The sequence below is a fragment of the Oncorhynchus nerka genome, linkage group LG6, assembly GCF_034236695.1.
Source record: "Oncorhynchus nerka isolate Pitt River linkage group LG6, Oner_Uvic_2.0, whole genome shotgun sequence".
Taxonomy (NCBI): Eukaryota; Metazoa; Chordata; class Actinopteri; order Salmoniformes; family Salmonidae; genus Oncorhynchus; species Oncorhynchus nerka.
Window position 1 is genome coordinate 77256426 of NC_088401.1, and position 12500 is coordinate 77268925.

General features: G+C 45.2%; 1 protein-coding gene across 1 annotated transcript in view; it reads right to left on the reverse strand.

The window, feature by feature from the left end:
* Positions 1 to 12500, reverse strand: part of LOC115124342 (serine/threonine-protein phosphatase 2A 55 kDa regulatory subunit B beta isoform-like) — a 45078-nt gene that overhangs the window by 19715 nt on the left and 12863 nt on the right. The window contains exons 2-3 of the mRNA XM_065019883.1: positions 476 to 573; positions 1 to 147 (exon numbers count right to left, since the gene is read on the reverse strand). The exon at positions 1 to 147 is cut by the window's left edge and continues 19 nt beyond it. Coding sequence (XP_064875955.1) covers positions 1 to 147; positions 476 to 573 — 245 coding nt within the window. The remainder of the gene's footprint in view (positions 148 to 475; positions 574 to 12500) is intronic.

Genomic DNA, 12500 nt, shown 5'->3' on the forward strand with positions numbered 1-12500 from the left:
GTAGGCAGCGTTCTGCTGTGGCAGCCATCTGATCTTGTTGATCTTCTCCTCGATCTCCAGACTCTTCAGGTAGTCAAACTCTGGATCATGACTCTGGAACGTACTGTACACATTATACTCCCCTCGCCTCTGGGGCTCGCTTTTAGTCTGGGGGGGGTGAGTGGGAAGAGAGAGAGAGAAACATTCAGGGTGGTTGGAAGGTATGGTAAACAATATACTCCCCCTGCTACTGGAGCTGACTATTAATTTGGGAGGAGAGAGAAGGGCAGAAGAGAGAGGGGGAGAGAAACACAGGTTAGGCTGTAGCATTACGGTACTACAGACATTTTATACTCTCTGGGGAGAGGTAGAAGGGAGAGAGAGGTGGGAGATAGAGATGAGGGGAGGGATAGAGCTATAGAGGTAGAGAGGGGGAGGAGAGAGAGAGAGAGAGAGAGAGAGAGAGAGAGAGAGAGAGAGAGAGAGAGTTTCATACCTCCTGCTCTCTCTGGAAGACCACCACTCTTCCTCCTTTGTCCCCTGTGGCCAGCAGCTCCCCCGAAGGGTTAAACTCCACCGTGGAGATGATGTCAGCTAAAACAAAACACAGAGACACAGGGATAGTGTACCACAGGTACAAAGCAATACAGAGATAATGTACCACATGGATAATGTACCACAGGCATAATGTACTACAGGGACAAAGCAACACAGGGAAAATGTACCTCATGGATAATGTACCACAGGGATAATATATCACATGGATAATGTACCACATGGATAATATACCACATGGATAATGTACCACATGGGTAATGTACCACATGGATAATATACCACAGGGATAATGTACCACACGGATAATGACCACACAGATAATGTACCATGTGTATAATATACCACATGGATAATGTACCACGTGGATGATGTACGACGTGGGTAATGTACCACACAGATAATGTACCACACGGATAATGCAACACATGGATAATGTACAATGGGGATAATGTAACACGGGGCTAATGTCCAACAGGGATAATGTATCACAAGGATACTGCAACCCATTAATAATTGCCCACCGGGATAATTTAACAGAGGGATAATGTACCACCGGGATAACCTAACACAGTGATAATGTACCACAGTGATAATGCAACAGATGGATAATGTACCACAGTGATAATGCAACAGATGGATAATGTACCACAGGGATAATGTAACACAGATACACTACCATTCAAAAGTTTGGGGTCACTTAGAAATGTTCTTGTTTTTGAAAGAAAAGCACATATTTTGTCCATTAAAATAACGTCAAATTGATCAGAAATAAAGTGTAGACATTGTTAATGTTGTAAATGAATATTGTAGCTGTAAACTGATGATTTTTAATGGAATATATACTTAGGCGTACAGAGGCCCATTATCAGCAACCATCACTTCTGTGTTCCAATGGCACGTTGTGTTAGCTAATCCAAGTTTATCATTTTAAAAGACTAATTGATCATTAGAAAACCCTTTTGAAATTATGTTAGCACAGCTGAAAACTGTTGTCCTGTTTAAAGAAGCAATACAACTGTCCTTCATTAGACTAGTTGAGTATCTGAAGCATCAGCATTTGTGGGTTTGATCACAAAGGCCTTTCTTCTGAAACTTGTCAGTCTATTCTTGTTCTGAGAAAGGAAGGCTATTCCATGTGAGAAATTGCCAAGAAACTGAAGATCTCGTACAACGCTGTGTACTAACAGATGCCGCACAAGTCCTCAACTGGCAGCTTCGTTAAATAGTGCGGGTACTATTTAATGAAGCTACCAGTTGAGAACTTGTGAGGCATCTGTTTCTCAAAGTTGTGCACCGGGGCCTCCCACTCCTGTTTCTATTCTGGTTAGACCCAGTTTGCGCTGTTCTGTGAAGGGAGTAGTACATAGCGTTGTACGAGATCTTCAGTTTCTTGGTAATTTCTCGCATAGAATAGCCTTCATTACTCAGAACAAGAATAGACTGACCAGTTTCAGAAGAAAAGTCTTTGTTCCTGGCCATTTTGAGCCTGTAATCGAACCCACAACTGCTGATGGTCCAGATACTCATCTCGTCTAAAAAAGACCAGTTTTATTGCTTCTTTAATTAGGACAACAGTTTTCAGCTTTGCTAACATAATTGTAAGAGGGTTTTCTAATGATCAATTAGCCTTTTAAAATGATAAACTTGAATTAGCTTACACAACGTGCCATTGGAACACAGGAGTGATGGTTGCTGATAATGGGCCTCTGTACACCTATGTAGATATTCCATAAAAATCAGCCGTTTCCAGCTACAATAGGCATTTACAACATGAACAATGTCTACACTGTATTTCTGATCAATTTGACATTATTTTAATAGACAAAATAGTTTTTCTTTCAAAAACAAGGACATTTCTAAGTGACCGGTAGTAGTGTATATTTTCACACAGAGATTACAGTAAACAGCACAGAGACACAGAGACACAGAGGCACAGAGACACAGAGACAGAGAGACACAGAGACACAGAGACAGAGAGACAGAGACACGGAGACACAGAGAGACACAGAAACACAGAGACACAGAGACACAGAGACACAGAGACACAGAGACATAGAGACACAGAGACACAGAAGACACAGAGACACAGAGACAGAGACACAGAGACAGAGAGACACAGAGACAGAGAGACACGGAGACACGGAGACACAGAGACACAGAGACACAGAGACACAGAGAGACACAGAGACACAGAGACACAGAGACACAGAGACACAGAGACACAGAGACAGAGAGACACAGAGACAGAGAGACACAGAGACAGAGAGACACAGAGACATAGAGACACAGAGACACAGAGACAGAGAGACACAGAGACATAGAGACATAGAGACACAGAGACATAAAGACACAGAGACATAGAGACACAGAGACACAGAGACAGAGAGACACAGAGACACAGAGACAGAGAGACACAGAGACACAGAGACATAGAGACACAGAGACACAGAGACACAGAGACACAGAGACAGAGAGACACAGAGACAGAGAGACACGGAGACAGAGAGACACAGAGACATAGAGACACAGAGACACAGAGACAGAGAGACACAGAGACATAGAGACATAGAGACACAGAGACATAGAGACATAGAGACACAGAGACACAGAGACATAGAGACACAGAGACACAGAGACACAGAGACACAGAGACAGAGAGACAGAGAGACACAGAGACACAGAGACAGAGAGACAGAGAGACAGAGAGACACGGAGACACAGAGACACAGAGACACAGAGACACAACCGGTGAGAACATTTGATACATCTTAAGATATTTTTTTCTTGTTGTGAAAACTCATGTTCACCCATTTTCCATTTTCCATAACTTAAATGAAAGCTGAAAGCTTCAGCTTGCCTTATAGCTTATAGCTCAACTTCTTTAATAAGCAGAATATCTAGGAAACAAAGGGTTGCCCTGGTGACCCAGATAAAAGGAGGAATATGGGTAAAAGATGTGGGTTAAACAATTGCCTGAAACCGGTCTGAAGCTGATTGTGTTATTTCATCTAATTCATCCCAATCATCAGACTAAAATAGTCTGGCAATCAGCCAGGTAATTAACTTAATGATCCTCACACAATCAGTAACTCATCAGTTCAGTAGCAGATTTAAAGCACTCTATGATCACACTATCAATGCGATTAGTTTCCTCTGTGAATTATGCAGCTCCTTTCCCCCACAGGAGCCACAGTGGGGAAATAGTCCCTAAAGGACCTAGACGTTCTCAAGTTATTAGTACATCAAACCAGACATCTTCCATCCACAGACACATTTTAAGGACACTACTTTACGACAGAATTCAACTGATGCACACAGCCAATTCTATAGACACCAGTCCAGTGCATTTGTCTCCTCAGCCACTGAAAATAGCTAAAACCAATACATCTCTCACATCAAGCATCCAAAACAAGCTTTTCGGGTTTCTAGACTGTAACACAGACAGATGACTACCTTTGAGATTCCTCCTCCTCTCCTCCTGAAACACATGCATCTGATCTGCCTGGCTTCAGAAGAGACAACAGCTCTGCATCTAAACCACCTAGAGATGGATACGTCTCTCAACATCCATCTGGTTTGTTCCCAACAGCTCTAACGAAACAAATACAAACACTGAGAGGGAAGAGAGAGCTGTAGTTAGCTGTACTTGTACACGCCAGAGGAGGCTGGTAAGAGGAGCTATAGGAGGGCGGGCTCATTTTAATGGCTGGATAGAAAGAAATGGACACTGGGACCGAGGCTTCCTGCCATCCAGGACCACTATACTGTTTATTGTCTATCCTGTATCAAAGCCATTTTATCCCTACCTATAAATACATATCGACCTCAATTACCTCATCAACTCAGTACTGGTACTCCCTGTATATAGCCAAGTTATCATTGATTCAGTACTGGTACTCCCTGTATATAGCCAAGTTATCATCAACTCAGTACTGGTACTCCCTGTATATAGCCAAGTCATCATTGATTCAGTACTGGTACTCCCCGTATATAGCCAAGTTATCATTGATTCAGTACTGGTACTCCCTGTATATAGCCAAGTTATCATTGACTCAGTACTGGTACTCCCTGTATATAGCCAAGTTATCATTGATTCAGTACTGGTACTCCCTGTATATAGCCAAGTTATCATTGATTCAGTACTGGTACTCCCTGTATATAGCCAAGTTATCATTGATTCAGTACTGGTACTCCCTGTATATAGCCAAGTTATCATCAACTCAGTACTGGTACTCCCTGTATATAGCCAAGTCATCATTGATTCAGTACTGGTACTCCTGTATATAGAGTTATCATCAACTCAGTACTGGTACTCCTGTATAGAGCCAAGTTATCATTGATTCAGTACTGGTACTCCTGTATATAGCCAAGTTATCATCAACTCAGTACTGGTTCCCTGTATATAGCCAAGTTATCATCAACTCAGTACAGGTACTCCCTGTATATAGCCAAGTTATCATTGATTCAGTACTGGTACTCCCTGTATATAGCCAAGTTATCATTGATTCAGTACTGGTACTCCCTGTATATAGCCAAGTTATCATCAACTCAGTACTGGTACTCCCTGTATATAGCCAAGTTATCATCAACGCAGTACTGGTACTCCCTGTATATAGCAAAGTTATCATCAACGCAGTACTGGTACTCCCTGTATATAGCCAAGTCATCATTGATTCAGTACTGGTACTCCCTGTATATAGCCAAGTCATCATTGATTCAGTACTGGTACTCCCTGTATATAGCCAAGTTATCATCAACTCAGTACTGGTACTCCTGATAAGCCAAGTTATCATTGATTCAGTACTGGTACTCCCTGTATATAGCCAAGTTATCATCAACTCAGTACTGTTACTCCCTGTATATATCCAAGTTATCATTGATTCAGTACTGGTACTCCCTGTATATAGCCAAGTTATCATAACCTCAGTACTGGTACTCCCTGTATATAGCCAAGTTATCATTGATTCAGTACTGGTACTCCCTGTATATAGCCAAGTTATCATTGACTCAGTACTGGTACTCCCTGTATATAGCCAAGTTATCATCAACTCAGTACTGGTACTCCCTGTATATAGCCAAGTTATCATTGATTCAGTACTGGTACTCCCTGTATATAGCCAAGTTATCATTGATTCAGTACTGGTACTCCCTGTATATAGCCAAGTTATCATCAACTCAGTACTGGTACTCCTGTATATAGCCAAGTTATCATTGATTCAGTACTGGTACTCCTGTATATAGACTGTTTATCAACTCAGTACTGGTACTCCTGTATATAGCCAAGTTATCATCAACTTACTGGTACTCCCTGTATATACAAGTTATCATCAACTCAGTACGGGTACTCCCTGTATATAGCCAATTGATTCAGTACTGGTACTCCTGTATATAGCCAAGTTATCATTGATTCAGTACTGGTACTGGTACTCCTGTATATAGCCAAGTTATCATCAACTCAGTACTGGTACTCCTCCCTGTATATAGCCAAGTCATCATTGATTCAGTACTGGTACTCCCTGTATATAGCCAAGTTATCATCAATTCAGTACTGGTACTCCCTGTATATAGCCAAGTTATCATTGATTCAGTACTGGTACTCCCTGTATATAGCCAAGTACTGTTACTCCCTGTATATATCCAAGTTATCATTGATTCAACTCAGTACTCAGTACTGGTACTCCCTGTATATAGCCAAGTTATCATTGATTCAGTACTGGTACTCCTGTATATAGCCAAGTTATCATTGATCAACTCAGTACTGGTACTCCCTGTATATAGCCAAGTTATCATCAACTCAGTACTGGTACTCCCTGTATATAGCCAAGTTATCATTGATTCAGTACTGGTACTCCCTGTATATAGCCAAGTTATTCAACTCATACTGGTACTCCCTGTATAGTAGCCAAGTTATCATTGATTCAGTACTGGTACTCCCTGTATATAGCCAAGTTATCATCAACTCAGTACTGGTACTCCCTGTATATACTGGCCTGTATATAGTTATCATCAACTCAGTACTGGTACTCCTGTATATAGCCAAGTTATCATCAACTCAGTACTGGTACTCCTGTATATAGCCAAGTTATCATCAATTCAGTACAGTTATCATTGATTCAGTACTGGTACTCCTGTATATAGCCAAGTTATCATCAACTCAGTACTGGTACTCCCTGTATATAGCCAAGTTATCATCAACGCAGTACTGGTACTCCCTGTATATAGCCAAGTTATCATTGATTCAGTACTGGTACTCCCTGTATATAGCCAAGTTATCATCAACTCAGTACTGTTACTCCCTGTATATATCCAAGTTATCATTGATTCAGTACTGGTACTCCCTGTACTCCTGTTATCATCAACTCAGTACTGTTATCATAACCTCAGTACTGGTACTCCCTGTATATAGCCAAGTTATCATTGATTCAGTACTGGTACTCCCTGTATATAGCCAAGTTATCATTGACTCAGTACTGGTACTCCCTGTATATAGCCAAGTTATCATCAACTCAGTACTGGTACTCCCTGTATATAGCCAAGTTATCATTGATTCAGTACTGGTACTCCCTGTATATAGCCAAGTTATCATTGATTCAGTACTGGTACTCCCTGTATATAGCCAAGTTATCATCAACTCAGTACTGGTACTCCCTGTATATAGCCAAGTTATCATCAACTCAGTACTGGTACTCCCTGTATATAGCCAAGTTATCATCAACTCAGTACTGGTACTCCCTGTATATATCCAAGTTATCATTGACTCAGTACTGGTACTCCCTGTATATAGCCAAGTTATCATCAACTCAGTACTGGGACTCCCTGTATATAGCCACGTTATCATCAACCCAGTACTGGTACTCCCTGTATATAGCCAAGTTATCATTGATTCAGTACTGGTACTCCCTGTATATAGCCAAGTTATCATCAACTCAGTACGGGTACTCCCTGTATATAGCCAAGTTATCATTGATTCTGTACTGGTACTCCCTGTATATAGCCAAGTTATCATTGATTCAGTACTGGTACTCCCTGTATATAGCCAAGTTATCATCAACTCAGTACTGGTACTCCCTGTATATAGCCAAGTTATCATCAACTCAGTACTGGTACTCCATGTATATAGCCAAGTTATCATCAACTCAGTACTGGTACTCCCTGTATATAGCCAAGTTATCATCAACCCAGTACTGGTACTCCCTGTATATAGCCAAGTTATCATTGATTCAGTACTGGTACTCCCTGTATATAGCCAAGTTATCATCAACTCAGTACTGGTACTCCCTGTATAGAGCCAAGTTATCATTGATTCAGTACTGGTACTCCCTGTATATAGCCAAGTTATCATTGATTCTGTACTGGTACTCCCTGTATATAGCCAAGTTATCATTGACTCAGTACTGGTACTCCCTGTATATAGCCAAGTTATCATCAACTCAGTACTGGTACTCCCTGTATATAGCCAAGTTATCATTGACTCAGTACTGGTACTCCCTGTATATAGCCAAGTTATCATCAACTCAGTACTGGTACTCCCTGTATATAGCCAAGTTATCATTGATTCAGTACTGGTACTCCCTGTATATAGCCAAGTTATCATTGACTCAGTACTGGTACTCCCTGTATATAGCCAAGTTATCATCAACTCAGTACTGGTACTCCCTGTATATAGCCAAGTTGTGTATTTATTCCTTGTGTTTTTATTTTTCTATTATTTTCTCCCGCTCTCCCCTTCACCATCTCTCCCCCTCTCCCCTTCACCATCTCTCCCCCTCTCCCCTTCACCATCTCTCCCCCTCTCCCCTTCACCATCTCCCTTCTCCCCTTCACCATCTTTCCCTCTCCATCTCCCCCTTCACCATCTCTCCCCTCTCCATCTCTCCCCTCTCCCCATTCACCATCTCTCCCCCTCTCCCCTTCACCATCTCTCCCCTCCCCTTCACCATCTCACCCCCCCTCCCCTTCACCATCTCTCCCCCTCTCCCCTTCACCATCTTTCCCTCTCCATCTCCCCCTTCACCATCTCTCCCCTCTCCATCTCTCCCCTCTCCCCATTCACCAACTCTCCCCTCTCCATCTCTCTCCTTCACCATCTCTCCCCTCTCCCCTTCTCCATCTCTCCCCCTCTCCCCTTCACCATCTCTCCCCCTCTCCCCTTCACCATCTCTCCCCTTCACCATCTCTCCCTCTCCATCTCTCCCCTCTCCATCTCTCCCCTCTCCCCTTCACCATCTCTCCCCTCTCCATCTCTCCCCTTCACCATCTCTCCCCTCTCCCCCTCTTTCACAATCTCTCATTTGCCATCTCTCTCTCTCTCCTCTCTCTCTCTCTCTCTCTCTCTCCTCTCTCTCTCTCTCTCTCTCTCTCTCTCTCTCTCTCTCTCTTCTCCCTCTCTCTCTCTCTCCCCCCTCTCTCTCTCTCTCTCTCTCTCTCCTCTCTCTCTCCTCTCTCATCATTAACATATTAAGCCAGTGAGGGGTAACAGTTATTGATGGAGTCTTTTTAACGAGTTTACACTCCGACACGTCCTCCTTCAATCATCTCTGTGAATGAACAGAACCACTGAAGCAGAGACCATGTAGACACCAGACAGAATCTTGATGGAGCTCCTCTCAAAATGATCTCAATACAAATGACCTTAAAACCGAAGCCTTTCCAATCAGAGAATCACATGATGCCATGGTGTACTGTCATTCCTTTGTGTTTCCTCTTGGTCTCTTTATAAAAGATGACTCCAACATATGTGACTACGTCCGCAGGTTTATTGCAGACATTTTGGTCATTTCAGTCAAAAGTAGGACACTACTTTTCACCATGGCCCATAAGGCCAGACATAGTGCGCTATATAAGGAATTGGGTGCCGTTGGGACACAGACAATAAGTGAATAAGGTCTATAAATCCTGTAGTCAGTCAGGTGTGACACAGCCAGGGTCAGAGGTCAGTGAGAGACATCAGACAGATTCACTCTGATGGCAAACATCAATCGCTGGCAATAACACAGAGACAGCAGTAGCCCCCAGACACAGAGACAGCAGTAGCCCCCAAACACAGAGACAGGACCACCAGTCAGGAAGGGCAGAGATATAATCCTGAGAACACACTGAAGTCTGGGGTCATCAGAGGAGAACGTCGGTAGTGGGGCGACCTAGTAAGATAATCTATGTGTGACTGAACAAACAGAGACTAGGTGAAATTGACACGAACTCCAGCTAAAATTGTCTGCTAAAACAGCCTTATACACCAGCTAAAACATTTGTCATGTGTCACATCCTGATCTGTTTCACCTGTCTTTGTGCTTGTCTCCACCCCCCTCCAGGTGTCGCCCATCTTCCCAATTATCCCCAGTGTATTATACTTGTGTTCTTTGTTTGTCTGTTGCCAGTTCATTTTGTTTGTCAAGCCTACCAGCATTTTTCCCATTGCTCCTGTCTGTTTCTAGTTCCTGTTTTCTAGTTTTCCCGGTTTTGACCATTCTACCTGCCCTGAGACTGCCTGCAGTTCTGTACCTTTTGGACTCTGATCTGGATTACCGACCTCTGCCTGCCCTGACCCTGAGACTGCCTGCAGTTCTGTACCTTTTGGACTCTGATCTGGATTACTGACCTCTGCCTGCCCTGACCCTGAGACTGCCTGCCGTTCTGTACCTTTTGGACTGATCTGGATTACTGACCTCTGCCTGCCCTGACCCTGAGCCTGACTGCCGTTCTGTACCTTTTGGACTGATCTGGATTACTGACCTCTGCCTGCCCTGACCCTGAGACTGCCTGCAGTTCTGTACCTTTTGGACTCTGATCTGGATTACTGACCTCTGCCTGCCCTGACCCTGAGACTGCCTGCCGTTCTGTACCTTTTGGACTCTGATCTGGATTACTGACCTCTGCCTGCCCTGACCCTGAGACTGCCTGCAGTTCTGTACCTTTTGGACTCTGATCTGGATTACTGACCTCTGCCTGCCCTTGACCCGTCATTTTGCCCCCTGTTCTAGTAAAAAGAAATGTGTTACTTCAACACTGTCTGCATCTGGGTCTTCCCTGAAAAGTGATAATACGAACTGGCCATGACTGACCCAGCAGACTCAGACCAGCTCCGCAACGCCATCTCCTCCCAAGGAGCCACCATTGGAAGGCATGAGGAGTTGCTTCGTAGTCTTATGGAAGGGTTCCAGACCTTGGCTGAACGCCATGACCGAGCGTTGAACACATTGCTGGAGTTGTTTGTTAGGTTGCCTACCACGACGGTAACCTCCCAGCCCCTCAGTATCCCGGTTGTTAGCAGCGCCGCCTCCCCGGCCACCCCGGTTTCCCGGGAACCCAGTTTACCTCCCCCGGAACGCTTCAAAGGAGAGTCGGGCACCTCTCGGGCGTTTCTCGCTCAGTGTTCCCTCATCATCGAGCTGCAGCCCTCCTCCTTCCCCTCGGACCGCTCTAAGATAGCGTACCTCATCACGCTGATGTCCGGGAGGGCTCTTGCCTGGGCGACCGCAGTACGGGAACAAAAGTGGGCCGTATGCTTCAGTCTGGAGGAGTTTGTGGCGGAGGTAAAGAAAGTTTTAGAGGCTCCATTGTCTGAGAGAGAGGCTGCCAGGAAGTTTCACCAGCTTTGCCAAGACTCCCGCAGTGTGGCAGACTACGCGGTAGATTTCCGCACGTTGGCAGCTGAGAGTGACTGGAACCCGGAAGCTCTGTTCGACATGTTCCTGCACAGAGTATATGAGGAAGTAAAGGATGAGCTTGCAGCCCGGGAACTACTGACGGATCTCGACTCGCTCATCGCCTTGACCATTCGGATCGATGGGCGACGACGGTAATGAAGGAAGGGAAGGAGATTTGACTTCACTCGCCCACCTAAGGATTCCACCTCGCCTTTGAGGAATCCCGGAAGTCCCAGACAGCTCTGTTGCCAAGAGAACCTGAGGCTATCCGAGTTCCCCAGAGAGTCTCCGAAGTCTCCCGATTCACCTCTTCCCAAGCCAATGCAACTAGGCAGAGCTAGGCTGTCTCCAGCCGAACTGCTACACAGGCTTCACCCTAAGAGTTGCCTGTACTGCGGGACTACATGTAATTTTGTCTCCTCCTGTCCACTAATACACCAAGCTCACCGGTAGGAGCGAGTACACTGGTGGGCCAAACAGATAACTTTTCCTATCCCCTTACTCACACCCCTTTTCATAACATTTGCTGTGGGGGAACCAGTCAAAATCTCTCCGGGTACTCATCAACTCTGGGGCCGATGAGAGGTTTATGGATACTACCCTGGTGTCCGAGCTGGGCATCCCCACTCAGCCACTCTCCATTCTCATGGAGGTTGGACGGGTGCTCTACAGGCCGGTTCACCCACAATACCACCCCCATCAACCTATGTGTGTCATGGAACCACAGCAAGACGATCCAATTCCTGCTCACTATGTCTCCTCAGGTTCCTGTGGCATTGGGATGCTCTTGGCTCCAGTGATGCAATCCCCTTATTGACTGGTCTGCTGGTGCCATCATGGGCTGGATCCCGTTCTGCCACGCTCATTGCCTGAAGTCATTGCAGCCTGCCCAGGGATGTCTTCCTGGGGGCTCGGAATTTGCCCAGGACCTCCAGGGGGTGTTGAGTAAGGCGCAGGCCACTTCGCTTCTGCCGCACCGACCCTATGACTGCGGGATTGACCTTCTCCTAGGCACCACGCCGCCCCGGGGCGACTGTACTCTCTGTCGGGTCCGGAGACCAAGGCTATGAAGACCTGCATTGAGGACTCCCTAGCTGCAGGATTCATCCGTCCTTCTGTCTCCCCCAACGGCACAGGGTTCTTTCTGGTGGAGAAGAAGGACAAAGCCCTGCACCCGTGCATCGACTACCGGGGCCTCAACGACATCACGTGTGGGTTAAATACGCCCGCAACACCCTTCCTTGCTCTGCCACTGGCCTCTCGCCCTTTGAGTGTTCCCTAGGTCATCAGCCCCCGCTCTTCCCTGAGCAAGAGGAA